The following is a 19,109-nucleotide window of genomic DNA, read 5'->3' as shown; positions in this document are numbered from 1 at the left end:
TTCTCCCTTTACTCTCTTTCTGTATTCTTTGTTTTCCTTCCACCCTCCCCTCCTTTTTCCTCCTCCTTCAGGTCGTGACATTAGGCACCTTGCCTCTTCAGGCCTCTTACTACTATATTCTTTGAGTTTTCTCTTTTTACCATTTCCTATGTTTGTTTGTTTTTAAGTTACTCATATAGATATGCTCCTGATCTCTTTAATGCCTTAGAAAAATAAGCAGGCCATAAAATATTTTTTCCTTTAAAATAAAGTTTCCTTGGCATATGCTGGCTACACTGACTCACTATTTAAATTGATCCTGACTCCTAAAGTTTAGTGAAAGATCACTTTTTTCTGACACTTTTACATCATCCATAAAAGCCATAATTAAATGCCATTTAAGGCATGCTGCAAACTATGTTTCTGAATCTCCTCATAATATAAGAAACTTAACAGTTGGATTTCATTGACTTTTTAATCTGGGTGCTAAGTGATTTCAAGTGATTTATAACACTTTTGAACCTTCTTTGAAGGTATGATGTACATTTAAGAGCCTTAGTTTAAATTATGAATCCATAAGCAAAATTTTCAAAAAGGGCTTTCTTATAAAAATGAACAAAACTTCATCAAAGAACAGTTTTCTTCTTCGTTATCATTCTTGTAGTACATACTCTAAATTGAAAATATTAATATTTACTCAAATATTTGAATGTGATTTTGATAATGTGATGGAATCCCCATTTGTTGTCTAATGTTTCATTCTTATATGACTTCCTAGGAAGCAGCAGTATTCCCACTCACTTATTATATTTTTTATTTCTAGTGAAAACTCAAATGCAACAAGGATTAATCTCTATAGCTGCCCGCACTGTTATTACACATCTGGTAAATCACTTGGGCCATTATCCAATGAGTGGTGGTCCTGCTATGCTAACAAGTCAGGTGTGTGAAAATCACGACAATCATTACAGTGAAAGCACTGAACTTTCTCCTGAACTCTTTGAGAGTCCAAATATTCAGTTCTTTGTATTGAACAATACAACCTTAGTGTCCTGTATCCAGATCAGATCTGAAGAGAGTATACCTGGAGGAGGTTTATCTGCTGGCCTTGCATCAGCCAATTCAAATGTCAGGATTATAGTACGTGATCTTTCTGGAAAATATTCATGGGATTCTGCCATCCTGTATGGACCACCTCTTGTAAGTGGTTTGTCAGAACCTACATCTCTTATACTTTCATTGTCTCACCAAGAGAAGCCAGAAGAGCCTTCTACATCTCATGAATGCTTAGAAGATATAACAGTTAAAGATGGGGTTTCCCTCCAGTTTAGAAGAAGATTTAGAGAAACTGTACCAACTTGGGATACAATAAGAGATGAAGAAGATGTTCTTGATGAGCTTTTGCAGTATTTAGGTGTAACTAGTCCTGAATGCTTACAGAGGACTGGAGTCTCACTTAATATTCCTGCTCCACAGCCTGTGTGCATTTCTGAAAAACAGGAAAATGATGTTATTAACGCTATCCTTAAGCAGCATACAGAGGAAAAAGAATTTGTTGAGAAACACTTTAATGACTTAAACATGAAAGCTGTGGAGCAAGATGAACCAACACCTCAGAAACCTCAGTCAGCATTTTATTATTGCAGATTGCTTCTTAGTATATTGGGAATGAATTCCTGGGACAAAAGGTAAGAATAAAGGAGAAATTTTTCCTTTTTTAAAAAAATATTAGTCTTATTCATCTTATGATCAGCATTTTAGTCTCTGTTGTTTCCCTCGCTAAATTTTACCTACCAATTAGTTCTTTGACCAGTGGGCAGATTTTCTTTTTTTTTTTTTTTTTGCCTCTACTGAGTCATAATCAGGTTTCAAGGGAATAAAAAGATAACTTAATGTAATAAATTAACATTTTCATAATGACTAGTATAACTATCTGACTTAGAACTCATAGCTCATACAATTGAAAAAAATCTTGTTTTTTCCAACCTTCATGTAAGCTAATAGGAAAAACTGTTTTTTCTTATAACACTTCTAACACCAAATGTGTGAGTTTTCCACACCAAGCAGTTTCAACAATACCTGGAGTTAGCACAGGCAAGTTAAGGGCTCAGACCAACAAGACTGCCCCCCACTTTAGACATCAATTGCAGGTCTGGGTCACCCATACTTCTGGGCAACTGGCTGTAAATCAGAGGTTCCTACAACCCCCTTCTTGGGTATGAAAATTAACTATAATGATTCGTAAAGCATTTACTTACATTTATCAGTTTATTACAAAGGATAGTTAAAGAATACAGATGAACAGCCAGATGAAGAGGGACATAGGGTAAAGTCTGGAAGGATTCCAAGTGTGGAAATTTCTGTTCCTGTGGAGTTGCAGTGTGCCACCCTCCCAGCACCCTGAATGTGTTCACCAACCTGGAAGCTCTCCAAATCCCATAATTTAGGGATTTTCATGGAGGTCTTATCATGTAGGCATGATTGATTATTAACTCAGTCTCCAGTTCCTCTCTCCCCAGAGGTGGGGCTGAAAGTTTCAAGATCCTAATCATGGCTTGCTCTTTCTGGTGATGAGGCACCATCCTGAAGTTATCCAGGACACCACCAAGAGTCACCTTATTAGAACAAAAGATGCTCTTATTACCCAGGAAATTCCAAAGGTTTTAGGAGGTCTGTGTAAGACTCTCCTGTTACCTCCAGCACTCAGGAAATTACAAGGGTTTTAGGACCTCTGTGTCAGGAACTGGGGACACAGCCCAAATGTATATTTCTTATTATGGCACATAGGCCTAACTTTTTTTTTAGACAAACAGCGATATGATCATTTCTTGTTTGTATCAGAGAAATTAACTCAGGATTTAGCATCAAATCAAGAAAAGAATCTGGATTTCATTTTTTAAAATTTTGTTTTCTCTTATGCATATTGTAAAACCTCATTGAAAACTTGCAATACACACACAGTTTTGAAGTAAGTTAAGTAGGAGTTAAATGAAAAGGCATAACACTTAAAGCAAAAGATCCAGGTTAGAGTCACTTAAACTTTGAGCCTCGGGTTACAGTCTGCAAATTGAGGAAATAACTCCTACCTCACATGATGGTAAGAATTAAATTAGATAATGTACATAAAATACTAAAATTGTACACTAGTGTAAAGCATTATTAATATTTTTAAATATTAAAAATATTTTTAAATTTATCCTTAAAATTGATTTTTAAAATTTCTATGATACTAAAAGCTGTAGGGAAGTGGAAGAAGAAGCATTATTGAATGTATTGTTTTTGTTCAGTTTGTAGTAGAAGGGGAGCTCAGATATCACTGGATGAATAAATCTTAAAGGAATTCAAATGCATGTGAAGCACTGAATTAGAATTCTACTTGCTTACCTAGTGTTTATAATCTTACTTGGTTTAAACCCTTCCATTTATTAGAAGGGCGTATCCTCTGCCTTATGGGAAAGCCATGTTATATCAGGAAAACAATTTGCCTTATGGTATGTCCACATACAGGTAATTGCCACTAATATAAATTCATTCTACTCTCTTTTGCTGTAGAATGGTCCATACATTGTCTCTTGAGAAAAATTAAAGATGGGAAACTATATTTTACCACAGCAAGCATTGATTTCATGAATATAATTTATACATAATTTAGCACCTATGTAATGTATTTGGTAAAATTTACACACTGCTTTGTAGTGTAGAAAAATACATATAATGTAAAACAAGAAAAAAAACAAATTCCATCTGGATTACACATCCTTATTTGGTAATGATTTAGATTTTGTGAATATTTTATTTCTCATGAGGAACAACTTTCTCACATATTTTTATGAAACTCTTGAGAAGGAACCTATAAGTATTTTTATCCATTTTCCTGAATATGAGTTTGGGAAACTCACAGCATCTGCAAGGAAACATTTAAGTGGCCAGTAGATTATGATCCACTAGCAGAAATGTATGAGGGCCTGGGTAGAAATAATGACATATATTCTTTACATTTTTTTTAGGGTCTGTTCTCCTTTGTGTTAGAAGTATGAAAAGGCAAGAAAAGTATAAGAGTTGCATGAGTAGACTGGAAAGTATTTCCAGAACTGTCATGTCATTCACTGCAAATGTGATGAAAATGTTTATAAATCTCTCTATTTAGGAGGAGCTTTCATCTCCTGAAGAAAAATGAAAAACTACTTAGAGAACTTAGGAACTTGGACTCAAGACAGTGGTAAGTTGTTGGGAAATTTTCAGGTTTATCTCTGTCACCTGTCAGCTATTTCTCTGTTCGTGTGTGAAAAATACTGTATTGTTGAATTATAACTTTCTGAGCAGAAACTGTTTTTCATTTATATATACCTTAGAAATACCATTTTTAGAAAAACGTACAGCTGCATTTAAATGTTTGGTATCTTTGGATTGTTTATAAATAATAAACACTCGACTGGTGTTTTATACTTTTGTCTTCAGTTTTTTGCTTTTCCTGTTCCCACAGTCAGTTTGTCCACCCAGCTGATTCCACTTACCTTTCTGTTCAGCAAACTCACATATTGTCAACCATTTTTAAAATGCCTTATCTTGCACCCTCAAAACTGTTCTTCTGCTTAAGTATATATATGCACACATATATATGTGTGTGTGTATATATATATTTCCATAACCAGTTCTCTAATTAGAATCATTCCTAATGACTGCTTTCTCTACTCCTGGGCAGCAGTATATTACTAGAGAAAATTATCAAACCAGTGTGATATAGAGAGTTACTGTATATTCATGCACCTTTACTTCAACAATGCCATCTCTGCTGTTTGGCAAATTTTTTATCCCTTGTTCACTTTTACTTTACTTCTCAGAGTAATTGTTATAAACCACTTCTTTGTTCCTCAAGCCTAGCATTATAGTCAAAAGGTCATCTCTACTCTAACCTCGTAAGAATTCACTTCAAAGGTTTGACCTATGTGAAAGACAATCTGCTAGAACAGTAGTTCTTAACCTTTCTTCTTCCTCCACACATTCACATTTTAACACAGGTTAGTCACATATGTTCATTAATTAAATCCAGTGATTCTGACAATTGGGAAACTAGTTTGTAACAAGCCATTCACCCTGCCATCACTATTCTACAGGAATGCAAAGTGAAGATGATTCAGACCTTTCCCACATCAAAACAAATAGGCCTTACATCTTCGTCTTTTAAAATTTTCTGTATTGAGCCATCTTCTCTTGCTCACTTTCCGCATCAGAAAAGCCTTTTTTTCTTTATATACTTCTGCTTCCTACTTTCTCAGCCTGCTGTAGGATCTTCAAAAAGTTATCCCTTCTTTATCTTGTATTTCTACTTACTTCTCTTACCATAAGCATGTTTGTTATCTGCCTTTAAAACAAAACAAAACAAAACTTCCTCAGTTACTATCCTTTCAAGCTATAGTACATCCCTTTCATGCCTTTTACTACCAAATTTATAGAAAAATATAATTTTTTATTCATTTCCTGTCATTCCTAACTGGTTTTTGTTGTTTTTAGCTTTTCTCAGAATAATTTGTTTAAATAATGTATAATTTCTTTGATTATAGAAAACAGAAAAATAAAACTATTGTTATTCATAAGACTTGTTAGCATTTCTTTATATATTTTCAGTCTTTCTTTTTGATAGACATATGTATGATTTTTGTTTGTTTTACAAAACTGGAATCATAGTAAGGTATAGTAAGTTATGTCTTTTAAAAAACTCTATATTAGCATTTTCTCAGCCATTTTGATATTCTTCAAAAAAAATTCTATGGCACCAAGTTCTATGATTTTTGGCCATTTGAGTTGTTTTTAATTTTTTGCCCTAGAATAGATTCCTAGAAATAGAATTATTAGGTCAAAGCATAAGGACTTATTTCAGGCCATATATAAAATTGCTTTCCATTAAGTACTGATTTCTAATCCTACCAATGTTGTATAACTTCAGCCTGTCCAGCAAAAGATATTGATGACATTTTCTTAACCTTTATAATTTGAGGGGCAAATCATGGTATCTCGTTAATTTATAGTTTTTAATTACTAGTGAAGTTAATATTTTTCATATATTTGTAAAAAATTTCTAAATTCTCTCTTAGTGTCCTTTTTCTGTTTTTCTATTTAGGAATTTTTCTTAATTGTAAGAGCTCTTTTACGTACGTGTATGTGTTAAGGATTAACTTTTGTATTTATTGTGGGAGTTCTCCTAGTTTGTCGTTTGGCTTTCAGTTTTCAACAACTTCAGGTTGTTTAACAACCCATTTTTATGTAGTAATTATATCTCTCAATCTTTTTGTTTTTAATTTCTTCAATTGTTTGCTGTGCTTAGAGAGTTCTATCTTGAAATCAATTAAACATTGTTACATTTCCTTCTAGATTTTTAAGTATTTGGTTAGAGTGGTAATTATTTTATATTTAATTCTTTATTCCTTCTGGAATGCATTTTGATTTATGGAATGAGAAATGGAACCACCTTGAATGTTGGAAAATAGTCTATTTCTATCATTTGTTAAATAATCCATATCTTTTCCATTGATGTGATATTGTTTTTATCAAATATTAAGCTGTTTCAAAGCTATCTGTTCATTTCTATTGATTGGTCTATCAATTTTGTGGAGATGTTACTGTTTAATTTATTGTAGCTTTATAATTTAGTATCTGATAGGCTCAGTCTTCTTCCTCACCTCACCCACACACATTCTTCTTTTCTTAGATGTTCTCGCCTGTTTTGTCTTCCAGAAACATGTTATTGATTAGAATTATGCTGTTGTTTTCCAGAAAAAGAAATCCCATTGCTATTTTGATTTGATTTGCAATAAAACTTTCCTATGGGAAGAATAAACATTCACAATCATGGAGTGTTTTTTATTTATTCTGATACCCAGACATTACCTTTAGGGGTGTTTTACTTTTGTGTTGCTATTATGAGTAGAATCTTCCCCCCATTATATTTTGTATCCAAGTACTTTAATGAATTCTCTCGTTGTTTTTTTTTTTTTAATAAATTTATTTATTTATTTTTGGCTGCATTGGGTCTTTGTTGCTGTGCGCAGGCTTTCTCTAGTTGTGGCGAGTTGGTCTAGTCTTCCTTGCGGTGCACGGGCTTCTCATTGCAGTGGCTTCTCTTGTTGCGGAGCACGGGCTCTAGGTGCACAGACTTCAGTAGTTGTGGCGCATGGGCTTAGTTGCTCCATGGCATGTGGGATCTTCGTGGACCAAAGCTCGAACCCGTGTCCCCTGCATTGACAGGCAGATTCTTTCTTTTGTTCGATTAAATATACTAATTTTATTATTTCAATTTTAAGTCTTATTTCTCTTTTTTTTTCTTTTTTCTTTTCCCCCCCTTTTTTTAAACATCTTTATTGGAGTATAATTACAATGGTGTGTTAGTCTCTGCTTTATAACAGAGTGCATCACTATACGTATACATATGTCCCCATATCTCCTCCCTCTTGCGTCTCCCTCACATCCTCCCTATCCCACCCCTCTACATGGTCACAAAGAACTGAGCTGATCTCTGGCAGGCAGATTCTTAACCACTGCGCCACCAGGGAAGTCCCTCTCTTGTTGATTTTAAACATTTTATAGTTGTCTCACTCTTAGGAGTCGCTTAGTTATATAATCGTTTTCTGCAAGTCATCTCCTTTTGAAAAGTTATGCCATTATTTTCTTATATCATCATGTCTGATTGTACTGACTAAAACTGGCACTACAGTGTTAAATAGTTATAGGAAGAGTGGTCATCCTTGTCTTTTCTGCTTTTAATGGAAATGACTCTTCTGTTTCATACTTAAGTAAAATATTGGTTGTTACGTTTGAAATAGATCATTTTTATCATTCTGAGAAGGTAGCCTGTTTTCTAGCAGATTTCATAAAGAAAGGTAAATGTTATCAGAATCCTTTTCAGCATCTATTCAGGTTTTTATATATTTTTATATTCAGCTTTTGCTTTCTTAACTAGTTGATGTATATTAACTAGACTGCTAATATTAAATAATTCTTGCATTCTTGGGATAAACCTTACTGGATCCTTTGACTTCCCGTTGGGTTAAATTTATTAGAATTTCATTTTTAATTAGGGCATGGTTCATCTATTAGAATATTTTATAGTTAATTTTTTGCTTGTTCTAATGTTTTCAAAATTAACATTACAGCCAGATTCATAAAATGAATATTATCTATTTGAAAATTTGGAAGAATTAGTAGAATTTCGAATTATTTCCATTTGTTTCATCATTATTAGTCTTTTCAGTTTTTCTTTTACCTCTTAGGTCAATTTCAGGGCTTTTTTTTTTTTTTACGAAACTCAATTTCACTGAGATTTCAAAAGATACTTAGTAGAGAGGACGGCTTGAACATGGCGGAAGAGTAAGACGTGGAGATCGCCTTCCTCCCCACGGATACACCAGAAATACATCTACACGTGGAACAACTCCTACAGAACACCTACTGAAGGCTGGCAGAAGATCTCAGACCTCCCAAAAGGCAAGAAACTCCCCACGTACCTGGGTAGGGCAAAAGAAAAAAAGAAAAAACAGAGACAAAAGAATAAGGACGGCACCTGCACCAGTGGGAGGGAGCTGTGAAGGAGGAAAAGTTCCCACACACTAGGAAGCCCCTTCGCGGGCGGAGACTGCGGGAGGCGGAGGGGGGAGCTTCGGCACCGCGGAGGAGTGCACAGCGACGGGTGCGGAGGGCAAAGCGGGGAGATTCCCGCACAGAGGATCGGTGCCGACTGGCACTCACCAGCCCGAGAGGCTTGTCTGCTCACCCGCCGGGGCGGGCGGGGCTGCGAGCTGAGGCTCGGGTTTCGGTTTCGGACGGAGCGCAGGAAGAGGACTGGGGTTGGCGGCTTGAACATAGCCTGAAGGGATTAGTGCACCACGGCTAGCCGGGAGGAAGTCCGGGGAAAAGTCTGCACCTGCCGAAGAGGCAAGAGACTTTTTCTTCCCTCTTTGTTTCCTGGTGCGCGAGGAGAAGGGTTTAAGAGCGCTGCTTAAAGGAACTCCAGAGACGGGCGCGAGCCGCAGCTAAAAGCGTGAACCCCAGAGACGGGCGCGAGCCGCGGCTAAAAGCGCGAACCCCAGAGACGGGCGGGAGACGCTAAGGCTGCTGCTGCCGCCACCAAGGGGCCTGTGTGCGAGCACAGGTCACTCTCCACACCCCTCTTCCGCGGAGCCTCTGCAGCCCGCCACTGCCAGGTTCCCGGGATCCAGGGACAACTTCCCCAGGAGAATGCACGGCGCGACTCAGGCTTGAGCAACGTCACGCCGGCCTCTGCCGCAACGTCACGCCGCCTCTGACGCCGCAGGCCCGCCCCGCACGCAGTGCCCCTCCCTCCCCCCCCACCCCCGGCCTGAGTGAGCCGGAGCCCCCGAATCAGCGGCTCCTTTAACCCCGTCCTGTCTGAGCAAAAAACAGGCAACCTACACGCAGAGGCAGGGCCAAATCCAAAGCTGAGCTCCTGTGAGCTGTGAGAACAAAGAAGAGAAAGGGAAATCTCTCCCAGCAGCCTCAGAAGCAGCAGATTAAAGCTCCACAATCAACTTGATATACCCTGCATCTGTGGAATACCTGAATAGACAAGGAATGATCCCAAATTGAAGAGGTGGACTTTAGGAGCGAGATCTATGATTTTTTCCCCTTTTCCTCTTTTTGTGAATGGGTACGTGTATGCTTCTGTGTGAGATCTTGTCTGTATAGTCTTGCTTCCACCATTTGTCCTAGGGCTCTATCCGTCCATGGTTTTTTTTTAAAAATTTTTTTCTTAATAATTAATTTTAATTGTAATAACTTTATTATACTTTACCTTCGTTCTTTCTTTCTTTCTTTCCTTCCTTCCTTCCCTCCTTTAGACAACGAATCACCCCAAATTGAGGAGGTGGTCTCTGAGAGCAAGATTTATGATTTTTCCCCCTTTACCTCTTTTTGTGAGGGTGTATGTGTATGCTTCTGTGTAAGATTTTCTCTGTATAGCTTTGCTTCCAACATTTGTCCTAAGGTTCTATCCGTCCCTTTTTTTTTTTCTAAATATTTTTAAATTCAATAACTATATTATACTTTATTTTATTTTTGCTGTATCTTCTTTCTTTCTGTCTTTTTTCCTTCTTTCCCTCCTTCCTTCCTCCCTCCCTCCTTTATTTCCTTCTTTGCTTCTTTCTTCCTTCCTTCCTTTCCTCCTTTCCTTCTTTCTTTCCTCATGCTTCTACTAATTCTCTCTACTTTTTCTCCCTTTTATTCTGAGCCGTGTGGATGAAAGGCTCTTGGTGCTCCAGCCAGGAGTCAGGGCTCTGCCTCTGAGGTAGGAGAGCCAACTTCAGGTCACTGGTCAACAAGAGACCTCCCAGCTCCACATAATATTAAACGGCGGAAATCTCCCAGAGACCTCCATCTTAACACCAGCACCCAGCTTCACTCAACGACCAGCAAGCTACAGTGCTGGACAACCTATACCAAACAACTAGCAAAACGGGAACACAACCCCACCCATTAGCAGAGAGGCGGCCTAAAATCATAATAAGGCCACAGACACCCCAAAACACACCACCAGACGTGAACCTGCCCACTAGAGACACAAGATCCAGCCTCATCCACCACAACACAGGCACTAGTCCCCTCCACCAGGAAGCCTACACAACCCACTGAAACAACCTTAGCCACTGGAGACAGACATCAAAAACAACGGGAACTACAAACCTGCAGCCTGCAAAAAGGAGACTCCAAACACAGTAAGATAAGCAAAATGAGAAGACAGAAAAACACACAGCAGATGAAGGAGCAAGATAAAAATGCACCAGACCTAACAAATGAGGAGGAAATAGGCAGTCTACCTGAAAAAGAATTCAGAATAACGATAGTAAGGATGATCCTAAACCTTGGAAATAGAATGGACAACATGCAAGAAACAGTTAAAAAGGATCTAGAAGAAATAAAGATGAAACAAGCAACGATGAACAACGCAATAAATGAAATTAAAAATACTCTAGAAGGGATCAATAGCAGAATAACTGAGGCAGAAGAACGGATACGTGACCTGGAAGATAAAGTAGTGGAAATAACTACTGCAGAGCAGAATAAAGAAAAAAGAATGAAAAGAACTGAGGACAGTCTCAGAGACCTCTGGGACAACATTAAACGCACCAACATTCGAATTATAGGTGTTCCAGAAGAAGAAGAGAAAAAGGAAGGGACTGAGAAAATATTTGAAGAGATTATAGTTGAAAACTTCCCTAATATGGGAAAGGAAATAGTTAATCAAGTCCAGGAAGCACAGAGAGTCCCATACAGGATAAATACAAGGAGAAATACGCCAAGACACATATTAATCAAACTGTCAAAAATTAAATACAAAGAAAGCATATTAAAAGCAGCAAGGGAAAAACAACAAATAACACACAAGGGAATCCCCATAAGGTTAACAGCTGATCTCTCAGCAGAAACCCTACAAGCCAGAAGGGAGTGGCAGGACATATTTAAAGTGATGGAGGAGAAAAACCTGCAAGCAAGATTACTCTACCCAGCAAGGATCTCATTCAGATTTGATGGAGAAATTAAAACTTGGCAGACAAGCAAAAGCTGAGAGAGTTCAGCACCACCAAACCAGCTTTACAACAAATGCTAAAGGAACTTCTCTAGACAAGAAACACAAGAGAAGGAAAAGACCTATAATAACGAACCCAAAACAATTTAGAAAATGGGAATAGGAACATACATATCGATAATTACCTTAAATGTAAATGGACTAAATGCTCCCACCAAAAGACACAGATTGGCTGAATGGATACAAAAACAAGACCCTTATATATGCTGTCTACAAGAGACCCACTTCAGACCTAGAGACACATACAGACTGAAAGTAAGGGGATGGAAAAAGATATTCCATGCAAATGGAAACCAAAAGAAAGCTGGAGTAGCAATTCTCATATCAGACAAAAGAGACTTTAAAATAAGGACTATTAAAAGAGACAAAGAAGGACACTACATAATAATCAAGGGATTGATCCAGCAAGAAGATATAACAATTGTAAATATTTATGCACACAACATAGGAGCACCTCAGTACATAAGGCAAATACTAACAGCCATAAAAGGGGAGATCGAGAGTAACACATTCATAGTAGGGGACTTTAACACCCCACTTTCACCCATGGACAGATCATCCAAAATGAAAATAAATAAGGAAACACAAGCTTTAAATGATACATTAAACAAGATGGACTTAATTGATATTTATAGGACACTCCATCCAAAAACAACAGAATACACATTTTTCTCAAGTGCTCATGGAACATTCTCCAGCATAGATCATATCTTGGGTCACAAATCAAGCCTTGGTAAATTTAAGAAAATTGAAATTGTATCAAGTATCTTTTCTGACCACAACACCATGAGACTAGATATCAATTACAGGAAAATATCTGTAAAAAATACAAACACATGGAGGCTAAACAATACACTACTTAATAATGAAGTGATCACTGAAGAAATCAAAGAGGAAATAAAAAAATACCTAGAAACAAATGATAGTGGAGACACAACGACCCAAAACCTATGGGATGCAGCAAAAGCAGTTCTAAGGGGGAAGTTTATAGCAATACAAGCCCACCTTAAGAAGCAGGAAACATCTCGAATAAACAACCTAACCTTGCACCTCAAGCAATTAGAGAAAGAAGAACAAAAAAACCCCAAAGCTAGCAGAAGGAAAGAAATCATAAAAATCAGATCAGAAATAAATGAAAAAGAAATGAAGGAAACGATAGCAGAGATCAATAAAACTAAAAGCTGGTTCTTTGAGAAGATAAACAAAATAGATAAACCACTAGCCAGACTCATCAAGAAAAAAAGGGAGAAGGCTCAAATCAATAGAATTAGAAATGAAAAAGAAGTAACAACTGACACTGCAGAAATAAAAAAAATCATGAGATTACTACAAGCAACTCTATGCCAATAAAATGGACAATCTGGAAGAAATGGACAAATTCTTAGAAATGCACAACCAAGACTGAATCAGGAAGAAATAGAATATATGAACAGACCAATCACAAGCACTGAAATTGAAACTGTGATTAAAAATCTTCCAACAAACAAAAGCCCAGGACCCGATGGCTTCACAGGTGAATTCTATCAAACGTTTAGAGAAGAGTTAACACCTGTCCTTCTCAAACTCTTCCAAAATAGAGCAGAGGGAGGAACACTCCCAAACTCATTCCACGATGCCACCATCACCTTGATACCAAAACCAGACAAGGATGTCACAAAGAGAAAACTACAGGCCAATATCACTGATGAACATAGATGCAAAAATCCTCAACAAAATACTAGCAAACAGAATCGAACAGCACATTAAAAGGATCATACACCATGATCAAGTGGGGTGTATTCCAGGAATGCAAGGATTCTTCAATATACGTAAATCTATCAATGTGATAAACCATATTAACAAACTGAAGGAGAAAAACCATATGATCATCTCAATAGATGCAGAGAAATCTTTCGACAAAATTCAACACCTATTTATGATAAAAACCCTGCAGAAAGTAGGCCTCGAGGGAACTTTCCTCAACATAATAAAGGCCATATATGACAAGCCCACAGCAAACATCATCCTCAATGGTGAAAAACTGAAAGCATTTCCACTAAGATCAGGAACAAGACAAGGTTGCCCACTCTCACCACTCTTATTCAACATAGTTTTGGAAGTTTTAGCCACAGCAATCAGAGAAGAAAAGGAAATAAAAGGAATCCAAATCGGAAAAGAAGAAGTAAAGCTGTCACTGTTTGCAGATGACATGATACTATATATAGAGAATCCTAAAGATGCTACCAGAAAACTACTAGAGCTAATCAATGAATTTGGTAAAGTAGCAGGATACAAAATTAATGCACAGAAATCTCTGGCATTCCTATATACTAATGATGAAAAATCTGAAAGTGAAATTAAGAAAACACTCCCATTTACCATTGCAACAAAAAGGATAAAATATCTAGGAATAAACCTACCTAAGGAGACAAAAGACCTGTATGCAGAAAATTATAAGACACTGATGAAAGAAATTAAAGATGATACAAATAGATGGAGAGATATACCATGTTCTTGGATGGGAAGAATCAACATTGTGAAAATGACTCTACTACCCAAAGCAATCTACAGATTCAATGCAATCCCTATCAAACTACCACTGGCATTTTTCACAGAGCTAGAACAAAATATTTTGCAATTTGTATGGAAACACAAAAGACCCCGAATAGCCAAAGCAATCTTGAGAACGAAAAAAGGAGCTGGAGGAATCAGGCTCCCTGACTTCAGACTATACTACAAAGCTACAGTAATCAAGACAGTATGGTACTGGCACAAAAACAGAAAGATAGATCAATGGAACAGGATAGAAAGCCCAGAGATAAACCCACGCACATATGGACACCTTATCTTTGATAAAGGTGGCAGGAATGTACAGTGGAGAAAGGACAGCCTCTTCAATAAATGGTGCTGGGAAAACTGGACAGGTACATGTAGAAGTATGAGATTAGATCACTCCCTAACACCATACACAAAAATAAGCTCAAAATGGATTAAAGACCTAAATGCAAGGCCAGAAACTATCAAACTCTTAGAGGAAAACATAGGCAGGACACTCTATGACATAAATCACAGCAAGATCCTTTCTGACCCACCTCCTAGAGTAATGGAAATAAAAACAAAAATAAACAAATGGGACCTAATGAAACTTCAAAGCTTTTGCACAGCAAAGGAAACCATAAACAAGACCAAAAGACAACCCTCAGAATGGGAGAAAATATTTGCAAATGAAGCAACTGACAAAGGATTAATCTCCAAAATTTACAAGCAGCTCATGCAGCTCAATAACAAAAAAAGAAACAACCCAATCCAAAAATGGGCAGAAGACCTAAATAGACATTTCTCCAAAGAAGATATACAGAATGCCAACAAACACATGAAAGAATGCTCAACATCATTAATCATTAGAGAAATGCAAATCAAAACTACAATGAGATATCATCTCACACCAGTCAGAATGGCCATCATCAAAAAATCTAGAAACAATAAATGCTGGAGAGGGTGTGGAGAAAAGGGAACACTCTTGCACTGCTGGTGGGAATGTGAATTGGTTCAGCCACTATGGAGAACAGTATGGAGGTTCCTTAAAAAACTACAAATAGAATTACCATATGACCCAGCAATCCCACTACTGGGCATATACCCTGAGAAAACCAAAATTCAAAAACAGTCATGTACCAGAATGTTCATTGCAGCTCTATTTACAATAGCGCGGAGATGGAAACAACCTAAGTGCCCATCATCAGATGAATGGATAAAGAAGATGTGGCACATATATACAATGGAATATTACTTAGCCTTAAAAAGAAACGAAATTGAGTTATTTGTAATGAGATGGATAGACCTAGAGTCTGTCGTACAGAGTGAAGTAAGTCAGAAAGAAAAAGACAAATACCGTATGCTAACACATATATATGGAATTTAAGTAAAAAAAGGATGTCATGAAGAACCTAGGGGTGGGACGGGAATAGAGACGCAGACCTACTGGAGAACGGACTTGAGGATATGGGGAGGGGGAAGGGTGAGCTTTGACAGGGCGAGAGAGAGTCATGGACATACACACACTAACAAATGTAGTAAGGTAGATAGCTAGTGGGAAGCTGCCGCATGGCACAGGGATATTAGCTCGGTGCTTTGTGACAGCCTGGAGGGGTGGGATAGGGAGAGTGGGAGGGAGGGAGACGCAAGAGGGAGGACATATGGGAACATATGTATATATATAACTGATTCACTTTGTTATAGAGCAGAAACTAACACACCATTGTAAAGCAGTTGTACCCCAATAAAGATGTTAAAAAAAAAGATACTTAGTAGAGATTCATACATGGTGTCATAATTCTCTACTACTTTCCTTTTCTCAGTTTTATAGGGCTTTTCTTTTTCTTTTTTTTATATATATAATTAATTTCTGTATTCCCATGTCATCCCTTCAACATTTTTTTTGACCTCTAGCTGTATTGAGATATAATTGACATATAACATTGTGTAAGTTTAAGGTTTAAACATAATGATTTTTATATATTGCAAAATGATTACCACAACGTTAGTTACTACATCATCACTTCACTTAGTTACAATTTTTGTCGTGAGAACTGTAAAAATCCATTCATAGCAACTTTCAAATATACAATACAGTATTGTTAACTATAGTAACTGTAATGTACATTACACCCCCGAACTTTTTCATCCTATAGCTGGAAATTTGTACCCTTTGACCCCCTTTACCCATCCTCCGCCCAATCTGATCTCAGTTTCTGTGAATCTAGATTTTTTAGATTTCACATATAAGTGAGAACATGCAATATTTGTCTTTCTCTGTCTGACTTATTTCTCTTAGCATCATGCCCTCAGGGTTCAATCATGTTGTCACAAATGCCAGGATTTCCTTCTTTTTTATGGTTGAATCCCATTGTAAATACCACATTTTCTTAATCCATTCATCCATCGGTGGACACTTAGATTGTTTCCATACCTTGGCTATTGTAAATAATGCTTCTGTGAACACAGGGGTGCAGATATCTTTTCCAGTTAGTATTTTCATTTCCTTTGGATTTATTCCCAGAAGTGAGATTGCCAGATCACGTGGTAGTTCTATTTTTAATTTTTTGAGGACCCTCCATACTTTTTACAGAGTTGACTGCACCAGTTTACATTCCCACCAACAGTGCACGAGGGTTACCTTTTCTCCACATCCTCTCCAACACTTATCGCTTGTCTTTTTGATAATAGCCATTCTACTGGGTGTGAGGTGATATTGCAGTGTGGTTTTTCATTTCCATTTTCCTGATGACTAGTGATGTTAAGTACTTTTTCATGTACTTCTTGGCCATTTGAATATCATTTTTAGAAAAACGTCTATTCATGTCCTTTGCCCATTTTTTAATTGTATTATAAGTGTTTTATTGCAATTGAGGTGTATGAGTTTCTTACATTATCAGAAATGTAATTTGCAAATATTTTCTTCCACTCTGTCAGTTACCTTTTCATTTTGTTTATCCTTTCTTTTGCTGTGCAGCTTTTTAGTTTGATGTGATCCCACTTGTTTATTTTTGTTTTTGTTTTCGTTTTGCTTTTGTTGCTTGAGCTTTGGGTGTTATATCCATAAAATCATAGACAAGACCAATGTCCAAGAGCTTACCCTTTATTTTCATTTTAAGAGTTTTATGGTTTCAGGTCTTAGATTTAAGTCTTTAATCCATTTCAAGTTAATTTTTGTGAGTGGTGTAAGACAAGGGTCCAGTTTAATTCTTTTGCATGTGAATGTCCAGTTTTCCCAATACCATTTATTTCTCAATTGGTTTATCTTTTCAAAGAACCAACTGTTGGTTTGCTTCATATTTTCTATTTTCCTATTCTCTATTTTATTTATTTATGCTCTAATCTTTATTATTTCCCCTTTTCTGCTAACTTTGGGATTAGTTTATTCTACTTTTTCTAGTTCCTTTAGGTATAAAGTTAAGCTGTTTATTTGAGATCTTTCTTTTTCTTAATGTACGTGTTTATCATTACAAACTTACCTCTTGGAACTTGCTATACTTCACACTTTCAGTGTGTATTTCTATATTTGTTTGTCTCAAGATCTTTTTTAAATTTCCCTTTTGATTTCTTCTTTCATCCATCGGCTGTTCAGGAGTGTGTTGTTTAATTTCTATGTGTCTGTGAACTTTCTGACTCTTCTCTTGTTATTGATTTCTACTTTAGTTCCATTGTGTTTGGAAAAGATGCTTGATATAATTTCTAGCTTCTTGAATTTGTTGAGACTTGTTTTGCATCCTGACACATTATCTATCCTAGAAAATGTTCCATGTGCACTTGAAAAGAGTGTATATTCTGCTGCTGTTGGACAGAATGTTCTGTGTATGTTAGGTATATAGTGTTGTTCAAATCCACTGTTTCCTTTTTCAGTCTCTGTCTGGATAATCTGTCCATTATTGAGAGTGGGATATTAAAACCCCCAACTATTACTGTATTGCTGTTTATTTCCTTTTCTATTAGTATTTGCTTTATATACAGCATACAGAACCTTTATACTTTTACTTCTTCCCTCACATTTTAGGTTATTGGTGTTACAATTTCCATCTTTTTTGTATTAAATAACAAATTATTGTAATTATGGTTTCTTTTAAAATGATTTTTAACTTTTAAGCTATATTTGTAAGTGAATTATGCACCACCATTACAGTGGGCCTTTTTTCTCTGGATGCAAATAATCGACTTAATCTTTTCAGAGAAACAGTTTCTCATTTATCATATTCTATTATGTTCTGTTTTTTAACTCTTTAATTACTGTTATTTCTTGTTTATAAGCTTTATATTTTTCTTTTTCTTCTAGAATTGAATGTTATCTGTCTGAGTTTTATTCTTTATTATTTAACAATGAAATAGTCTTATGCTCTAAATTTTTTCTGAGTGTAGATCCTGTCCATTGTTTTAGTCTCAGCTTAAACATCATTTTTTCTGAAAAGCCTTTCCCTAAGCTACCGCTAACCCCTTACCTTCCTCCCCAGTTCCTTCCACCCTATGTTTGGATATCCTTCCATGGGCTTTCAGAGATCCCAATAACACTCTCCTGTCATAGTATTTATCACACTGTATTAATATTATTATTATTTCTTAGATATTCTTTCCAAGACAGTTATAAAATTAAAACCCTCTAAGTAGTCCCTGAGTTCTCATATCCTAATTCTTCCCCATAATAATTTATCTTTGGTACTAGATGATAGCAAAGTCATTGGGGGCACAAATCATACCTCTTTTGCTGTCTTGCTCACCATGTGTTCTCAGACCTCTACTGTTTTACTGAAACTATCCTTTTGAAGGTTGGTATCCTGACCACCATGTCTAAAGTTTTCTCCATCCTCTTCAGCCTTCTTGATTGATCTAATTAATTAAATTCAATTAATTTAATAGGCACTTAAAAAATTACAGCTGTTTTAGATTTACAAGATAATCAATTGCAAAATACAGAGCATTCCTACATACCCTCTTTCCCCCTATACATAGTTACCCCTATTATTTTTATCTTGTATCAGTATGGTACATTTGTTAAAATTGATGAGCC

At 36.6% G+C, this 19,109-nt stretch overlaps 1 protein-coding gene across 10 annotated transcripts in view; it reads left to right on the top strand.

The window, feature by feature from the left end:
- Positions 1 to 19,109, top strand: part of RALGAPA1 (Ral GTPase activating protein catalytic alpha subunit 1) — a 228,295-nt gene that overhangs the window by 152,468 nt on the left and 56,718 nt on the right. For all 10 annotated transcript variants that reach the window (XM_029237182.1, XM_029237176.1, XM_029237181.1 and 7 more), the window contains 2 exons: positions 803 to 1,667; positions 4,127 to 4,198. In XM_029237182.1, the coding sequence (XP_029093015.1) occupies positions 803 to 1,667; positions 4,127 to 4,198 (937 nt within the window). The remainder of the gene's footprint in view (positions 1 to 802; positions 1,668 to 4,126; positions 4,199 to 19,109) is intronic.

The sequence above is a fragment of the Monodon monoceros genome, unplaced genomic scaffold (assembly GCF_005190385.1).
Source record: "Monodon monoceros isolate NGI ecotype Baffin Bay Population unplaced genomic scaffold, NGI_Narwhal_1 Super_Scaffold_21, whole genome shotgun sequence".
Classification (NCBI taxonomy): domain Eukaryota; kingdom Metazoa; phylum Chordata; class Mammalia; order Artiodactyla; family Monodontidae; genus Monodon; species Monodon monoceros.
Note: the sequence above shows the minus strand (reverse complement) of the source record. Positions and strands in the feature narration are given on the sequence as shown.